This window comes from Oculina patagonica, chromosome 4, assembly GCF_052425735.1.
Source record: "Oculina patagonica isolate OP01 chromosome 4, crgOcupat, whole genome shotgun sequence".
NCBI lineage: Eukaryota > Metazoa > Cnidaria > Anthozoa > Scleractinia > Oculinidae > Oculina > Oculina patagonica.
Window position 1 is genome coordinate 14,587,204 of NC_135761.1, and position 19,111 is coordinate 14,606,314.

At 39.6% G+C, this 19,111-nt stretch overlaps 2 protein-coding genes across 2 annotated transcripts; both read left to right on the top strand.

Moving 5' to 3' along the window:
• The first annotated feature begins 2,137 nt into the window (after positions 1 to 2,137).
• On the top strand, positions 2,138 to 7,865 carry LOC144649648 (allatostatin-A receptor-like). The gene is made up of 5 exons (XM_078509197.1): positions 2,138 to 2,222; positions 2,628 to 3,401; positions 3,996 to 4,266; positions 4,689 to 4,928; positions 7,250 to 7,865. The coding sequence occupies exons 2-5, from the start codon at positions 3,289 to 3,291 to the stop codon at positions 7,601 to 7,603; spliced, it is 978 nt and encodes a 325-aa protein (XP_078365323.1). The 5' UTR covers positions 2,138 to 2,222; positions 2,628 to 3,288; the 3' UTR covers positions 7,604 to 7,865.
• A 5,141-nt stretch (positions 7,866 to 13,006) lies between these two features.
• On the top strand, positions 13,007 to 18,492 carry LOC144649644 (pyroglutamylated RF-amide peptide receptor-like). Its single transcript, XM_078509193.1, has 4 exons — positions 13,007 to 13,162; positions 13,962 to 14,232; positions 15,120 to 15,362; positions 18,050 to 18,492. The coding sequence occupies exons 1-4, from the start codon at positions 13,050 to 13,052 to the stop codon at positions 18,407 to 18,409; spliced, it is 987 nt and encodes a 328-aa protein (XP_078365319.1). The 5' UTR covers positions 13,007 to 13,049; the 3' UTR covers positions 18,410 to 18,492.
• Positions 18,493 to 19,111: the final 619 nt, after the last annotated feature.

Below are 19,111 nucleotides of genomic sequence, written 5' to 3' on the forward strand. Positions count from 1 at the left end.
TTTTTTCTCCGTTGCGAATACATTCATTGTTTTCGCGTTTAACTACCCCTAAAGTTTGACCATATATGGTCATGTGGCGGGAAATTCGAATATCTTCAATTACCTGTAACTTTACGCCATTTTATCCTATTTAGATTGGGTTTTCACGAGAAATCATACAATTCTATGCAGAAAACTTACATCAAATTTTTACCATTTCTTTCTAAAATTTTCTTTCTGATGTCAAATCTAGACATCATATATGGCGTCACAGTAGCAGTCTAATGGGATGAAATAACCACCAATAAATAGGTAGTTTATCAACCTACTTCCCTGCTAACTTTCGTTAAGGCCTGTCCAAACGGGAAATGTTTGGCGATCAAACACGATCAAACAAACAAACATTTTTTCGTTTGGACACCTTGTTTGATCGTGTTTGATCGTGTTTGATTGTGTTTGATAAAATTTGAACGTCGTCAAACATCTCATCAAACATCGTAAAACGTTTTTTCGTTTGGACGGCTTTGTCAAACATGTTTTGCGCGCGCATGCGTTCTGGGCTCGCTCTTTGACTCGTATCCATAGAAACCGCGTGCTGCTTACCCACAATCAGCTGTTTAATGGTGGTGAGCGAAGAAACGGAGACACGAAAGGCAAGGAAATGGAGGGACGGAGAAGTAAATACCATGCTCGATCTGTTTAAGCGGCATCCGTGCCTGTGGGACTGTTTTTCTAACGAATATCATCTTAAGGACATACGTGATATGGCGTACGAGACGATGAAGGAAGAACTGGACATTCCAGTAGTAGACATTAAATACAAGATCGCTCCAGTTCAGTAACACAACGAAATTGCGTTCTCGACCCAGTTGCTTGCGGCCTAATTCTTCATGTTGATCAAACTTGTTTGATACCGTTTGGACACTCGGTATCACGTCATCATGTTTGGTCACCAAACAATGTTTGATCGTGTTTGATTGCCGAACATTTGCCGTTTGGACCGGCCTTTAGATTCAATGCATTCTACTTCTGTCTATGGCCTAAAACTCTGGAAGGTTATCTTATCTTATCTAAGGTGCGGGAGCAAAAGCCCTAGCAACCGACCACCGTGATGTTTTGCAAATGTCCTCGTCTACGATGCTACAAAAGCAAAACGACAATTACATAATTTTCAAATACATTTTTTGCTTTTAATTGTCTGCTGGTTATTGCACTTGGTTTCAAACAGTCTACGAGCCCAAAATATGTTATAAAAAAAATAATATCCACCGAGGAGAGGGGATACTTTCTATAATGTACTATACGGGGTGGCTCCGTACGAAAGGGATAGGTCTTTTTTGGGCTGGAGGTATACTAGAGTGGGGATTTCACTAGTTGAAGTATAAAAACGGGTAAGGGGAAAGTATCATTTACCCCCCCCCCCCCCCCCCCCCCCAAGATACTGCTTACCGAACCTGGCTGACCAAGCAAAGAGAAGACGTGAGGAAAAGCGAGTCATCAAGACCCTGGCACCGAGCGGGCTAAACCAAGACTTTAGCTTTACTTAAATAACTCGTATGCGAGCTTTGCCCGTGCGCGCTTCCGTCGCACGCGCGAGTTCCCAAATTGTGTTAATTTGAATTTCCATCGTTTATTTTCACATACGTGAGCGTGAGCAACGACATTTTTTTACCACTACTACTGATGAAGGCAGCACTGCCGAAACGTTTAGTATTTTACATTGAACTTTCCAGCGTTAAACTTTACATTTAATCCAATGTGTTCATTTAAATTAACGCTGCGCAGGACATTTTCGTTTTTTCGATACTGCTTACAGACCCGCACCAGTTGCCACGGCTATTTTATACTCTGTCCTAAAAGATGAACTAGTAAGTCACTAAGTTTGGGCAAGGACAACAGCAAATACAAGGGCAGATAATATCCCATTCAAATCTTTTTAAAGAGCTACAGCTAACACTACAAAGCAGTTGATTATTCATAAATGAAAACGGCTGCTTGCATTTTTCATTTAATTTAATTACATGTTCAAACAGTGAGGCAGCATGTCATTTGTCAAAATTGACTGCGGTACCTGCAACATACGGTCGGTTGGAGTGCGTCTTTTGTCATGTTAAGTCGATTCTTAAAAATATTAATCATCCAAAAAACAGTCCTATTTCTTTAAGTTCCGCTCTTGGAAGCACTTTAATGACGAATTGTTCAGGTTTGCTGCAACAACTGTTTTTTTTTTTATATTTCTCAAGGTAATGGCTGTTTCTTACTCTTCTATTTTATAAGCAAGCATTATTCTATTCTGGCTATCCGTTTAGTTCACTATTGACTTTTTAGATACGCTTCTTGGAGTGGTCTTTCTTCTTAAGTAACCATAATTATATCTGCAGAAATATAAACAAAAATGTTAATGAGCTGCGTTTTAATCCAAGCTCATTTTGTTTGGAAGATTTGATGGAGTTTTATATGAGTCCTGGGAATGGTCATACGACAACAGATTTGAGAAAAACTTTTTACATCTTCATCTCTTTGGACCTTGAATCATCCTGATAACGCATTTCTTTTCCACTGTCGCGTATTTCATTTAGGTGCACACATTTAGATCCTGTCAACACTAATCCGTTTTTTTCTTTTCCACTGTCGCGTATTTCATTTAGGTGCACACATTTAGATCCTGTCAACACTAATCCGTTTTCGTTCGGAAAGACTTTTTTTCCGGATTGGCCTGACGTCCACTGTATCCGGTGAGAACCGCGACCAGAAAGACATTTTTTTTTTCGAAAAATCTCTCCAGAGCTGAAATTGTTGACGGCGCCGACTTCGTGTATGAGTGTGGACGGTGAAAACGGATCTTTTGGAAAAATGAAGACGTCACAGTTCGCCACCTTACCACCCTGCCTTCTTTATAAGACAAAAATATTTTTCTTCAGGTAAAATGTTTAAGTTTGTTACTTCAGAAAACCACCTCATCAGTAGGTGTTCTATAAGCCCTGGCTCAAAAGCTGAAACGTTAAACGGCTCAACAGGGGGCAATAAACAAGACCTCGGAGGTTCTTAAAGGTCCCGTCCACGCGTATCCGTTTTTGTTTGAAAACACTTTGTTCTTTGCGGATATATTGTCCTTCGGAGTCTTAAAAAGGGTCATTCTGGAACGATTGTTTCCCTCGAGAACGTTTCATCGATCGCGATTTGCGAGTGCCCGTTATCCCTTATTTATGTAGTATTGATCAGAGATTATCAGTTTTGAACGATTCACATTTTCTTGTCTTTTTTAATCCAGGTTGCTTAACTATGTAGCATTGTAGATACCCATCAATTATGCTGTCATCAGCTGGTATTGCCATAGCAACGGTGAACTCCATTCTCATCGTTATCGATATCGTCGGAAACTGCCTTGTTTGCGCCATTATAAAGAAAAGTCGAGATATGTGGTAGGCTCAGACTAAAATAACAGAAGTAGACTTTGTCGTTTTAAAAGCATATATTTGAGAAGCAGGAAATGGCGAGAGCGTGTGCAAACACGAAAAAAGTATTAGAGAATTTAAAAAATCTGTTTAAGCACAATTTTATTACCAGCTTGCGCTCTTCCTGTCTAGCAGTCGAGAATTACAAGCATTGGACAGGGAGGAACACAATCTATAGGAACGAGACTAACCCAATCGATTCACACAAAAACAAAAGCTGTTAAGTTAAACATTGTATAAAGTTAATTTCTTCAGTGAAATTGCCAACTGATGTTTGTGGACTTTAAATTTAGCACAATGAGAGCACAAGTTACACTTATAATACTTAAACTGTCTTTTTTGGCTGATTTTCAACACGAGCTTTGGGACGAGTTAAAGCTAATCAGTGCGGTTAAGGGATATCATAAATATCGGCTTTATTCTGTACAACAGATACAGACATTGACGCGAGTGATCATAAATAGTTCATTGGAAGGTATTTATAAATGCGCCTATATAAAAGCGTCACGGTGTCTACGAACTTCTGCCATTATATATGTTTATATATATTGTATTCCACAGGACCCCAATGAATTATCTTCTTGTAAATCTGGCTGTGGCGGATATCCTTTTCGCAGCGTTTATTGCACCAGACATTTTCTTCGCACTCACTTCCACCCACCCAGAGGGGATGGTTGGTACTGTTCTGTGCAAACTACTGACAGGAGGAACCGTCGCGTGGATTGGAGCAGCTTCCTCAGTTATCACTCTGGTTGCAATCACCATTGAACGATATTATGCAGTTGTTTATCCTCTTGGTGACAAGGGGAAACTTACCGAACGAAAACTAAAGGTTTGTAGTTGAAATTTTTTTCTTGTTGTCAGCTACGGCGTGTTTTTTAAATTTGACATTCGATAAAACAAGGTGGTTTACATTTATACCAACTGCGGCCATTGTGTTCGTCTAGAAGGTTTGTCTCCAGACATCTTTGGTAGTCTTCGGAAATCTTCGGCAGTCTTCGGAAGTCTTCGGAGAGCTTCCAAAAATGATCGAGAATTGTCGGAAAATGACCGAAAACTTCTTGATTTACTAAACAAAATAATATTGGCATTTTGAAGCCGTTTTAGTTTCTTAACAAGTGGTAAGTGTGATCGAGATACCCCCCATGCAGACCCTCTTATGTCGAATAACAACAAATTAAACACTTGAATAATAATAAGACCAAACGTAATATTGTATGATCTATCACAAAAACACTTTATATACTATTTCAGGTGACCATTCTTGGTTCTTGGATCTTCTCATTAATATTCTGTATGCCGGCGTTCCTGATCAGGAACGTGAAGAGAAATATCTGCGAGATCGGGAAAGGGCGATTGAGTACGGCTTATCACTGGATGTGGTTTGTCTTGGTAATTCCTTCCTTATCTCTGATGGTTGGGTTCTACTCAAGAGTCGTTTACACTCTGTGGTTCAAACGTAATGACGACAATCAACTCAGCAACCATCAACGGGTAAGTGTTAACGAAGACGTTTTCTAGGTAGTTAACGCACAAATGTTTTTCCTTTCGTTTCATCGATCAAAATTGGACAGTTGGTACATATGCTCTAGACCCGTACATAGCTAATGTCGTTATGCTCCTAATCGCAATGATTTTTTAATCTTAACTAAGTTTTTAATCTTTTATCTTAACTGTACTATAAACTGTAAAAGCAGTTTGAACTTTTTTGTTATCTAATTATTGGGGAAAGGAAATTTTTAACCAGCATGATGCTTCAGCAAGAAGGATTTCAGAGGATTTGTGCAACACAAAACCACTTGTCATGATGCAATAACATTGCCGAAGGCATAAAAACGCCACCGACTGCCATGTATGCTGTGTCAACACTCTGTCAAAGACCACTGCCACATAACTGAGAAATATGGAGGATCTAGGCACAACTCTTGCAATCGGTAGCTGCGCATTAACCAGGAAACGACAAACATCCCAGTTTTTTTTTATAACCTCAATGACTATAAAACGAATTTATTGATACAGGCCATGTCGCATTTCGGCGACATTTCGCTCAATCAACATTATGCAGTTCTTACAATCGAAGCTTGTTCGCATTAAAACTTGTTCGAAATTACGGCTTTGAATGAACCTGGCTGCGGAAAGAGAAAAATACTCTTCCAAAAGGGGATCTATCCACACGAGCACGTGGACATGTGGAAAAGGTTTGGAGAGAGCTCGAGGCAGCTTCCACCCAAAGAGGAGTTTTATAGAAAGTTTACGGACAAGCACATGTCGTAGGAGACTATTAGTATGCGCAGAACATCTGAAAAAGTTTGGGTGCAAACATAATCATGATTAGTACGATCGCTATCTTCGCACAGAAGTGCTCCTCCTAGCTCGCTGACATCTTTGTTCCTCAGGCAGTACGGCTTGGACCAGCGCACTTCTGCAAAGCCCTGGATTTGAGTTTGGACGCGCTTCTCACCTGAGAAAAAAGCAGTAACAAGAGGATGGGTGGGTACAGGATTAGCAAAGATACTTGCTGAATCGAACGATAGGACTGCATTGGGGAACAACGAAAAGCTGCTGCTTACATTAGAAGATAACTTGTAGTTTTCCTTTCTCAAGAGATATGACTCAAGAAAGTAAATAGAGAGTTCCAGTTCAAACCCAAACACTCGATGGAGCCGTTAATCCTCATTAACATCGAATTCCAGATAAAAACAAGCAACGACTTTGGAAAGAATCTTTACAAGCTGATGAAAAACTCAGTCTTGGGTACACAATGGAGAATCTGCGCAACCGTGTAAACTTGCAGCTTGTTTGAAGCCACAAAACTGACAAGATCTTGCGTTTGGTGGCCAGACCCGAGTACGCAATGCATAAGATCTTCGGTAATGACCTAGCAGGCATTCGCATGTTCAAAAGTGAGCTTTTTACGAATACGCCTGTTTACACGGGGATTATTATTCTTGAAAATAGTAAGATTTTGAAGGAAGGTACGACAGAATCCTCACGGTAGGCCCACCAATTTAACCAGTTGGGAAAACGAAGCCTGAAAAAATTCAGGACTTCAACGGGATTTATACCCATGACTTCCGCGATACCGGTGTGATACTCTTATACCAACTTAGCTTTAACTTGCCTCCTCGCAAAGAGCCTGGGTCTTTATTGAAAAGCACTTCCGCAGTTGCGTTATGCTTGGTGCCAAAGAGAAGAGATTTGTTACGGTGACTTTGCTCATTCCTGCGTTTGGGTAGTGGGTTTTGAACTCTGACATTAATTTAGCTGCGACATCAACTTTTATTGTTTGCAGAAAACAGATTCATTTCTTATGAGCAGCTATATCAAAATATATAGATATCAAATATCTTACACCTTCTTTTAATAAAATGGTCATACTTGCAATTGCTGCGCCTGCGAACAAAGCCAATTAATGTAAAAAGTTTTTTCTTCCTCTCTTTGCAATTTGTGTCATTTGAAGGTTAATGGAAATATATCATTGTTTGATTTTGATGATAAAGTAACTTCTGGACCGTTTCCTAAGCAAATATTGAGCAGGTGCAGTATTTACAAGCATTGCCAAATAAAACGAGCTGAATTTATTCAAACCCAATCGACACTCTTTTAGCTCGATCCGAAACTAAAGCGCTTATGCTGGAAAGACAAGTTGTGTCAACAAAGATTTGAAGTGGGGGTTAATGTTTTGGTCAGAAGTTGCGAACATGGTAATGCGATTATGACAATCTGATGGCAGAAGACCTTTTTGACATATAATTTTCAAATAGATTTGATAATCGAAACGTTGCCATGTCAATTGTACATCTCTCTATACACAGGGCGTCATGAGGGTGCGAAAGCGAGTTACCCGGATGGTCGTCACTGTCACTGCATTGTTTGGCGTCTGTTGGCTGACAGACATAATTACCCACGCCGTAGACGGGGTTGTATCCTACAGCATTGATAAAGACGTATACACCGTTACTCACACCATGATTTTGTTCAGCTCTGCTGCCAACCCATTTCTATACGCTCTGATAAACCAAAGCTTCAGAGAGAAGATTAAGGGAATCCTGTGTTGTGCTCGTTCCACGGCAGTCATTCATCCTGCTAAAAGGGAACATCATTCCACCGAGTCTGCCAACGTAACGGCTCACCCAACCTGCACTGCAGGACCAAGTTTCAGGGAGTGATACGCTTCAGAACAATTTCTTTTTTATTTTAGTCTATACATTCTTCATGAAAACCCTTGTACGTAGGTAGATAAAATACGAATGGTCGCCTTGAATGAATGTTAACCTTGAGATGTAGAAGAAAGGGGAAGGAAGTGTGGTGGACGCCACCTTCCCTCGGATTTTTTGGCAATTTTCAAAAGGGTATCTTCTTTGTGTTGTTAAAAATTTCAGTAGCTGTTTGTTCAAACATCGCAGAAGTTTTGACGTGTCAATAGTGTGCCTTTTAGTAACTTCAATGCACCATAACTTCTGATTAGACTGACATATCTTAGAAATTATTTCAGTTTCAAGATTTTTGCGACAAGTTCTTTCATAAACTGTCAAAAAATAGTCGAAACTAATTTAAAAAAATGGCGCCAACTTTGTGACGTCATTTCCCCGCCAAAAAATTCGAAATTCGAAAAACAAAAAACATACGATTTTTCAGAATGACGAGTTCTATATTTATGCAAAATTTCAGGTAGCCAGTATCAAAAACGAAAAAGATGAATGAAGGTGAGCGTTTTTGGGTCACTTTGTGCCCACCGTGCGTTGTGTATCTGTTGAGTAATTACTGATTCGCTTCCGTCGACACGCATTCTTTGTTTGTGGTCTGACATATAAGCCAGTTTAAACGGTTTAGTCGGGTTCTGAGATCCTCTCACCCAAATCATCCATGCATTCAAATAGGAAACCATGCATTTACATTTTCACGGTCAACATGCCCTGTAGCAGCATGGAAATAGAAATAGGCTAACGTTAGGTTACATATTTAATTTTGGACATTCATGTTATGGACAGCTAACAAATCAAGGTATCCGCTGACATATCACATGACCATACCAAGTCCCATTTTTCCGTCTATGGTCAGTAAATTCATAAAGGACAAAGCAAATAGCTGGTGAGCTCCACTTTGAGGGTTGCCTAAATCTATTTAATATGTTTCTGGAGGATAATAACCTTTTCTCGAAACAGCTGTTTTCGGCAGATGCTTCAGGTTGTTTTAATTTTAAAATCAAATTCAAATGTAAATAGCCTAATTAATTGTAAATATTTTTAACTTTTAATTTACACGACCCCACAAGCTTGTCAGCTTTTATCTACATCGTGTTTTTAAATAAAGGCAACTTACTGACTTTAACATTAAGCTACTACATACTACTCCATATAGCAACTATCTTTGCTTGAGTTTTACTACACAGATCGAGTGATTGATAACCTCTAAAAGAAGAAAAGGAAAGTAAGATCATAGAAAGGTGAGTGCACCCAAGACAGAATAACGCCATTTTTCAAGTCATGCAAACAAACATGCATGCATCAGAGGAATTAAATAACAAAAATTAACAACTTGGAAGATGTCTTGACTACGAAGACCCCTATGAAAGCAAAATGACGAAGAGCTGTACGACGACGCACGAAATCAGGTTAAAATTTCGCCCTACCTGCGCGATATCGGGGTAACACGAGCGTATGGCAAAAGTATAAAATTAGATTATGGCTATTCAGTGTGCTAATAGCCAAGAACAAGAAATATAAAGTTAAAGATGTTTATTTTGTTTTCGTCTAGTGAGACGAATGTGCCCTAAAAGCATTGCAGACAGGGTTTGCTTTAAATGATTCATTAAGTAAACACTTCAAGTGTTGCACCTGTTAGGTCGATCGAAAAGTGATCGCCGGCAAAGTAGTCAAGCCTTCAGTGCTAAACTTTATTAATTTTCATGGTTGCCCAAAATGTGAAACTCAAATTATTATTAGTTCCCCACTCATTTCAATACTGTTTCAATACGCCTGAAAAAGCGATATTAAAGAAGTCTAGATTTAGCTATTGTAGTAACGGCGTTTTGCTGTTTTAATTCGTTAATGTCACTCTCGATATAATTTTTTAGAACAACGAAACCATGCCGTCAGCAAAAGCATAGGAGTCGGAACAGCCCCCAAATTTTAAAGGGTGAAAAATGCGAGATTCTGTACTCGCACGTACGAAGTCTCAAGGAACTATTTATTCACAAATTAGAGGAGACAGTAAATTTTAGCAAATGTCCGCATTTACGGTGCTACAAAAGCAAAACAACAATCACATTATCAAATACAATATTTTTAATTCTTTTAAATGTCCGCTGGTTATTGCACTTCGTTTCAAACAGTCTAACTACGAGCTATAAATAAATAATATCAACCGAGGAGAGGGTGGCTCCGTGCGAAAGGGCTAGCATTTTTGGGCTGGAGGTATACTAGTGTAGGGATTTCACTAGTTAAAGTTTAGAAATGGGTAGAGGGAGAGTGTCATTTAGGTGATAACCCTATACAGACCAGGCTTTTTTAATCTTTTCAGACCGGGGGAGCGGATCCCCCCCCCCCCCCCCCCCCACCCCGTAACTACAATAATATTTAAGCAATTACACTGAAACTTAGAGGATATATAGTATGTCCGAAAATCTATATTTTGATATACGCAACGTGGATGATGACGTCACATCACGTGACAATTACAGCACGATATCAAAACAGCCGCCATCTTGGATTTCAATTTTTTTTTTCCAATTTTTCTGAACAGTACTTTAAATGAATAAAACAACGCAAAAAAAATAAAAAAGGTGAAAATAGTCGCATTAAAAGTTCATTTTCATTAAAAGGAACACAAAAATTACAAATCTGGGGAAACATCCGTCGCCATGGTAATGTCAAGTTCCCAACACAACAATTTATCCTACCAAATTATTACCAGATAAATGTTAGGTAAACTTGCAAAGTTTGGCAGCGTTTGGTTGAATCTTGAAAAAGCTTTCAAAGAAGTGTTCAAAGTCAGCGCGGGCACTATCCGCTCCAACCCCCCCCCCCCCGGCTGGATAGGGTTAAAACGGCCTTTCAAACTATACCGAACAGGTGTGCCTTACGACTGATTCATCTGAAATTTTCATGGTCTTTCTTAAGGGAAAAGTTAAGAAAACGGGTGCTATATGTCTACTGTGAGGGTCTCAATGGGGTGGTGGCTTTTACGGTTAACGGTTAAAATTTTGGCCTTTTTACGGCTAACGGTTAATTTATTTCCATTACGGTTAACAGAAGTTAAAAGTTAATTTTCATTGTTTTTAATAGTTAAAAATCAATTTCCATTATTGAAAAACGTATTTTAGGTCTTTGGACCATTTTTGGGACGATGAAGTGAACTAGTTTGGGTTATTTATAATCACTGACCAATTTTTACGGTTAACACATTTTACGGCTAACGGTTAAAATTTTCCATTTTTTACGCCTAACGGCTAAATTTTTAGCCGTTTTACGCCTAACGGTTAACCCCATTGAGACCCTCTACTGTAGGTATGGAAAGGCGTACCATTTTCCATTGAACAAATATCAAAGGGTTTCCTTGTCCGTTAAATATGGTACAAAATCTCGACGGGGAGCCTTCCCGTAGAATACTTTCTTATGTTCCCCTCCCCCCCCCCCTCTCCCCCTGAGATACTGATTACCGATCCGATCCAGCTGTCACGGACATTTTATTCCCTGTCCTAAAAGATGGATTAGCAAGGCACTAAGTTTGAGAAAGGACAACAGACAATAGCAGCCCAGATAATATCCCATTCAAATCTTTTTAAGGTCTACAAATTAAATAAAATTACAAAGCTGTTGATTATTCATAAATGAAAAAGACTTCTTGTATTTTCCATTTTATTTAAGAACCTGTGCAAACAGTGACCATGTTATTTGTCAAAATTGACTGCGGCACCTACAGTATACGGTCTGAAAAATATCCACTCATCCAAAAAACAGTCTTTTAAAATTTCTTTAAGTTCTGCTCTTCGAACCACTTCAATGACGAATTTTTCAGGTTTGCTGCAACAACAAGGTAACTTTTGCTGCAACAACAAGGTAATGGCTATCTTCTTACACTTCTATTTTATAAGCAAGCATTTTGCTATTCTGGTTTTCCTTTCAAGTTCACTTTCGACTTTTCAGATATGCTTCTCAGAGAAGTCTTTATTCTTTTTTAACTGTCTATATCTGCAAAAATATGAAAAGAGAAAAAGTTTAACGTTGCATGCGCGCTAGTCTGATAAAAATATCTCAAAGCAACCTTTGAACAATGTTATCTTATTATGTTTGTTGTTTCAGTATTCTTCACACCTGCAGCGACATTACGGCGTGATGTAGATGTCTGTCCTTGCTTCAAAAAAATCCCCCAGTCTACAGCCCCAAATCTTTGGACCTTAAATCATTTATTTTTCACTGTCGCGTATTTTATTCACGTGCACACAATTAGATTCCGTCAACACTAATCTGTTTTTTTTTTCTTTCCGGACTGGCCTGCCGTCCACTCTATCCAGTGAGAACGGCGATCGGAAACGCATTTTTTCGAAAACTCTCTTCAGAGCTGAAATTTTTTAGGACGCCGTCTTCATGTATAAGTAAGTCATAAGTGCGGGCGGTGAAAACGGAACTTTTGGAAAATGATGACGTCACAGTTAGCCACCTTGTTTTCTTTATAAGGCAAATAGCATATGTTATTTTACGATTTTTCTTGCAGGTAAAGTTTTCAAGTTTGTAATTTCAGAATACCACCTCATCGGTAGGTCTTCTATTACCACTAGTCTCTTCCGAAACGTTAAGCGACTCGGCCTCGGAGGTTTTAAAAGGCCCCGTCCATGTGTATCCGTCTTTGTTTTCTTTGCGAATATATTGGCCTTCCGTCTACAAATATCCGGTGAAAACGGTGACCGAAAAGGTAATTTTTAGAAAACGTCCTCTAGAGTGGGAATTTTTTGAAAACGCCGTTTACGTGTGGCTGGTGAAAACGGTGACGTCGCAGTATTTGATCTTGCACCGGATAAGAATGTTTTAAGCTTGTTTTGCCTTTCGAAGGCGTATGGCATATATCATGCCAACATTCTCTTTCAGATACATTTTTAAGCTTGATATTTAAAAATATGACTAAACCAGCTGTAGGGCTTATTTTACCACCAGGCTTCAAAATTGAAGCGTTAAACGACTCATGAGCAAGACCTCAGAGGTTCTAAGTTAGATCAGTACACATGTAAAAGTGCAGGAAAACAACTTCCGTTTTCAAGTACAAACGGACTCATATGGACGGGGCTTAGCTTTACAAGTCTCTTCCCCTCCCAGGAATTCGAGTCCTTCTGGAACGCGATTTTATGGCACGAGCCTCTCGTAGAAAGCCACTTAGTCTCTCTGGAACGCGTTCCTATTTTGAGATTGCGAGTTTCTAGAACAAACTCTCCTCTTAAAAAAAGGTTATCTGGAACGATTGTGTCTCTCAAGAACGTTTCATCAACCGCGATTTGCGATTGCCCGTTATCCCTTATTTAAGTAGTAGTGATCAGAGATTATCCGTTATGAACGATTCACATTTCCTTGCCTTTTTTATCCAGGTTGCTTAACTCTGTAGCATTGAAGATACCCATCAGTCATGCTGACATCAGCTGGTATTGCCATAGCAACGGTGAACTCCATTCTCATCGTTATCGATATCGTTGGAAACTGCCTTGTTTGCGCCATTATAAAGAAAAATCGAGATATGAGGTATGCCCACACTAAAAAAGCAGAAGTAGTTTTGTGACGTTATAGAAGTTTATATTTGAGAAGTTGCAAACGGCGAGAGCGTGTGCAAATACGAGAACGTATTAGAGAATTCAAAAAGCCGTTTAATCCCGAACCATAAGCGAGGGTTAAACAACTCACCTAAACCTACAAAGTCAACATCAAATTCTTATGTTTCTTCCAAGTACATAATTGTCATGTACTGTTTAAACGCAATCTCGTTCGTAGAGCTTGCGCTCTTCCTGTCAAGCAGTCGAGGACCACAAGCATTGCACAGGGAGGAACACAACCTCTGGGAAAGAGACCAACTTGATTAACACAAAAGCTAAAAACATTTAAAAGCTGTTAATTGCGAACTGATGTTTGTCGACTTTAAATTTAGCACAATGAGAGCACAAGTTAGACCTTTATTACTTAAACTCTATGTAAAAATAAAGTGTTTGGTTTTTCTTTTGCTGATTTTTAAAAGCAAGATTATAAGTAATTGTTACGGGTTATCATAAATATCGGCTTAATTCTGCACAATCTAAAAGATACAGAGAGTGAACATAAATAGTTCATTCGTGAATATAAATTAGTAGCGATATTTCTGATAACGAAGGTATTTTTAAATGCGCTCACATGAAAGTGTCACTGTACTGTCTCTACGTACTTCTGCCATTATACACGTTTATATTTACTGTATTCTATTATTATCATTATTATTACTACATTTATTATAGTTTTATTATTATTATTATTATTATTATTTTATTATTTTTTTATTATTATTATTCCACAGGACTCCCATGAATTATCTTCTTGTAAATCTGGCTGTGGCGGATATCCTTTTCGCAGCGTTTATTGCACCAGACATTTTCTTCGCACTCACTTCCACCCACCCAGAGGGGATGGTTGGTACTGTTCTGTGCAAACTACTGACAGGAGGAAACGTCGCGTATATTGCATCAGCTTCCTCGGTTGTCACTTTGGTTGCAATCGCCGTTGAACGATATTATGCAGTTGTTTATCCTCTTGGTGACAAGGGAGAACTTACCGAGCGTAAACTAAAGGTTTGTTATTGACAAATATTTCTTGTTGACAGCTATAGCGTGTTTTTTTTAATTTGACCTCCGATAAAACAAGGTGGTTCACATTTATACCAACCAGGGGGGGGGGGGGGGGGAGGAGGGGGGGAAGAAACTTCTTCTGTTACACGAATCAAAAAGTAATCATATCGGTGCCGCGCAACCGAGACTGCGCAGTAGCTATCGAATGGTTGCTAAGGGGGTAGTGAATAGCTTAACAAAGTTCATTGTTTAGTTCGCTCTATTTTGTCTTGACCGCGCACAAAACACAATAGCTATTTGCATTTTGATTGCTTTTTTGAAGTCTTCCGGACATCAAAACAACAAACAGTGATAACAGTGACCCGTCTGGCAAAAGTAAGGCTTGTGAATTATACTAATTAAAAATAACTCCAATGGTTCTGAAATTATTTCCCATTTTTTGGTTGTTAAATTTCAACCGTGACAAATTTTTCGCTTTTTATTCCACGCCGCCAAAACATTCTCAGTGACGTGAGATATTAGGTGAGAAATCTGGCTGTAAATGCCAAAAACATCTCAGCGGCGATGGACTAACCTCCCATCACGGAGTGATAGCAAACAATTTAACCCTCGGACGTACGGGCCAATAAACCCTATTCAGACCGGGGTTTTTTGGACCTTCTCTGACCTGGAGGGAGGGCTTCGGAAGCCCCCCCCCCCCACCCCTCACTATGCAACTTTCATAATATTTAAGCAATCACAATTAAACGTGTTGCAGGTCAGATCCATTTGACTGAAGTAAATGTTACTTTTATTCTACAAGATTACGAGTGTCCATTTCTTATGTCAAAGAATTGCATGATCAAACATCACAAAAAATCCATCACCAAACACTTTATTTGCTATTTCAGGTGATTATTATTGGTTCTTGGATCTTCCCATTTCTATTCTGTATGCCGGCGTTTCTGATCAGGAACGTGAAGAGGAATATCTGCGAGATCACGTGGATAGGGCGGTTGAGTAAGGCTTATCATTGGATGTGGTTTGTCTTCGTAATTCCTTCCTTGGCATTGATGGTTGGGTTCTACTCCAGAGTCGTGTACACTCTGTGGTTCAAACGTAATGACGACAATCAACTCACAAATCAACAAAGGGTTAGTATTAACGAAGACGTTTTCTAGGAATTCAACACACAGATGTTTTTTCTTTCGATTTATCGATCAAAATTGGACAGCTGGCACATTTGCTCTAGACCCGTACATAGCTAATGAAGTTATGCTATTAATCGTTTTATCTATTATCTTAACTATTAACTGTAAAAGTAGTTTGAAATGTTTTTGTGATCTACGTATTGGGGGAAAGGAAATGTTTAACAGACAGCAAGAAGAAGCAAGGATTTCAGTGGAGTTGTCAAACACAAAACCACTTGTCACGACGCAATAACATTGGAGAAGAGTGTATGCTACGGCGAGCTGGTGCTAGTGAAAGACAACTTCCGAGATGCTGTGTCAGTTTACTCTGTCAAAGACCGTTTCCACATAACAGGGAAATACCGAGGAGCTACGCACAATGTTTGCAATCGAAAGCTGCGTATTACCCAGAAAGCGAAAAATATCCCAGTTATTGTTCATAACCTCAGGGGCTATGAGCGAATTTATTGATGCAGGCAATGTCACAGGTCGGCACAAAGGTTACCTGCATTCCGAATGACACGAAAAGGTACATTTTATTTTCATTAAGCCGACCCCGCTTCTTCTACAGCATGCAGTTCTTGCAATTGAAGCTTGTTCGAAATAACGGCTTTGAATGAACCTGGCTGCGAAAAGAGAAAAATGTTCCTTCGAAAAGGGATCTATCCGCACGAGCACATGGACTCTTGGAAAAGGTCCGAGAGAGGCACCTTCCACACAAGGAGGAGTTTTATAGCAAGCGTACGGACGAGCACATGTCGGAAAGAGACTATCAGCATGGCAAAACATCTGAAAAAGCTTTGGGTGCAAAAAGTTCAATGATTAGCACGATCACTATCTTTGCACAGGCGTGCTTTCTCTGAGGGAATACGGCTTGCATTGGACCAGCGCATTTCTTCAAAGTTCTGGATTTGACCTGGGACACGCTTCCCAAAAAGACAGGTGAGGAGCTTGAACTACTCACAGACTAGGACGTGTATATGTTCATTTAAAAAGGAATGCGCGGCGTGATCTCAATGGTGAGCATGAGATATTAGAAGGCCACCGACTCAGTGGTCGACGGTTAGACACCAAAAAGTCGAAAACGCATATTCATAACCTAGATGTAAATAACCTGCACGTCTGGGAAATGTGCATGCCGCAGCTCATATGTGAGATTCAATGGAAGCGATTCATGCCAACGGAGGAAGAAATCAGAAACAAAAGGGCAAACGCGAAGGAGGAGGATTTAGAATACCCCGAGGACCTCCTTGAAACAAACACAACAGTTTCCCGCTCTCACCTGAGAAAAAATGCGGTAACAAAAGAATGGGTGCAAGATTGTCAAAGAGACTTGCTGAACGATAGGACTGCATCGGGGAACATCAAAAAGCTGCTGCTTACACTGCAAGACAAAAAATCACGTGGTACGGTACAGAAACCTGTAGTTTTTCATTTTGAAAGAGAAATGTGACTCAAGAAAGTTCACCGAGGATTCGAGTTCAGACCCAAACTCTCGTTGGAGCCATATATCCTCGTGAACACCGAATTCCGAAAAAAAAACAAGCAATAAATTCGAAGAGAATCAACATTTATCTTGGGGTAAACAATGGAGAATCTACACAAGCGTGTAAACTTGCAGTTTGCGCGAAGGCACGAAACAGACAAGATCCGCCGTTTAGTGGCCAGACTCGAGTACGCAAGGCATGTGATCTTCGAGAATGATCTAGCAGGCATTCACATGTACAAATCGGTGTAAGCTTTTATGAATAAGCATGTTTACTCCGGGATTACTATCCTTAACAACAGTAAAATTTCGAAGGAAGTTATGACAGGATCCTCACCGTGGTGCCCCGCCACCAATTTAAGCAACTGGAAAAAACGAAGCCTAAGAAAATTTAGGGCTTCAACGGGATTTGAAGCCATGACCGCGATACCGGTGTGATGCTCTACCAACTGAGCTTTAACTTGTTGTTCTGAAAGGAGCCTCGGCCTTCTTTGAAAAACATTTCCGCTGTTACGCTATCAGCTTCGTGCCAAAAAGGTCTTCTGCGGTGACCTCGATCATGCCTGCATTTGGATAGTGGGTTTTGGACTCCAACATCGATTTGGCTGCGAAATCAACTGTTTGAGGCCAACTCATTCATTTCTTAAGAACAACCACATTAAAATATATAAATATCTTAACACCGTCTTTTGATAAAATGGTCGTGCTTATAATTGTTGCGGCTTTAAACAAAGCCAATTCATGTCAAGGCTCTTTTTCTTGCTCTTTTGCAATTTGTGGCATTTCCGGCAAACGCAATTGAGAGATGTCGTTGTTTGAGTCTGATGATATAATCCATCTTCCGGACCGCTTTCTGAGCAGGTGCAGTTTTTATAAGAATTGCCGTCAGGCATAATTCGCCATTTAATATAACGAGCTAAATTTATTCAAGTCCAAGCGTATGCCAAGTCGACACTTTTGTTGTTCGATCCGAAACTTAAGTTCTTATGCTGACAAGCTAAGACAAGTTGTGTTAACAAAGGCTTGTCTATCGTAATTTTGAAGTTGTGAATATGGTAATGTGATTATGACAATGATGGCAGAAAATCTTTTCGACAATCAATTTATAAAAGATTTGTTGATCTTAATGTTGCCATCTCAATTGTACATCTCTTTGTATACACAGGGTGCCACGAGGGTGCGAAAACGAGTTACCTTGATGGTTGTCACTGTCACTGCTTTGTTTGGCGTCTGTTGGCTGACTGACATAATTACCCACGCCGTAGACGGGGTTGTATCCTACAGCATTGATAAAGACGTATACACCGTCACTCACACGATGATCCTGTTCAGCTCTGCTGCCAACCCATTTCTATACGCTCTGGTCAACCAAAGCTTCCGAGAAAAGATCAAGGGAATCATATGCTGTGCTCGCTCCACAGCAGTCATTCATCCTGCTACAAGGCAACCACATTCCACCGAGTCTGCCAACGTAACTGACCCGACCAACACTGCAGGACCATGTTCCAATTGCAAGGAGTCTTAGTCTATACATTCTTCAAGAAAACCCTTGTACATAATTAGATAAAGTAAGAATGGTAGACTTCAAATTTAGCTATGAATGTTAACCTTGAGATGAAGAAGGAGGGGGGGGGGGGGGGTGGAGTGTGGTGGACGCCATCTTCCCTCGAGATTTTTTTGGCAACTTTTAAAAGAGGATTTACTCTGTGATACTAAAACTTTCAGTAGCTGTTTGTTCAAACGTCACAGAAGTTTTGACGTGTCAACAGTGTGCCTTTTATTTTGACAATACCGTGGCTAATGCAGCATGCACATATCCCCAAAACTTTGACTTTTTGACACAATTCTTCATTTTGTTTCGAATTTGTCAAAAAAAATTAAAGAAATAAGTAATACATTATCATTCCATTTGCATTTTGGCGTGATTTTATGTTAACTTCTTTTATTGAATGAACTTTTGATAAAATGGTGACATCCAAAAATGGAGACTTTGATGACGTTGTATGCGTCATAAAAAAGTGTGGAAACCATCCTGCAGAACAAGCTCAGTGATAACTACTTAATAAAAAAAATAATATTATCGCGTCTCTGGTGACGTATTCCATGAACTGCCTCCACCCTGTATCTAGGGGAGGGTAAAATTTAGCTTGTATGTCCGAAAGTTAAAATTATTGAGAACTGTGTAGTAAGGTACCCATGCCGCAGAAAATAATCAAAATTATCTTTT

Coding starts and splice junctions, on each gene's coding strand:
- LOC144649644 (XM_078509193.1), top strand. CDS start 13,050: ATGCTGACATCAGCTGGTATTGCCATAGCAACGGTGAACTCCATTCTC. Junction 13,163..13,961: donor AAGAAAAATCGAGATATGAG/GTATGCCCACAC, acceptor ATTATTCCACAG/GACTCCCATGAATTATCTTC. Junction 14,233..15,119: donor TTACCGAGCGTAAACTAAAG/GTTTGTTATTGA, acceptor TTGCTATTTCAG/GTGATTATTATTGGTTCTTG.
- LOC144649648 (XM_078509197.1), top strand. CDS start 3,289: ATGCTGTCATCAGCTGGTATTGCCATAGCAACGGTGAACTCCATTCTC. Junction 4,267..4,688: donor TTACCGAACGAAAACTAAAG/GTTTGTAGTTGA, acceptor ATACTATTTCAG/GTGACCATTCTTGGTTCTTG. Junction 4,929..7,249: donor AACTCAGCAACCATCAACGG/GTAAGTGTTAAC, acceptor CTCTATACACAG/GGCGTCATGAGGGTGCGAAA.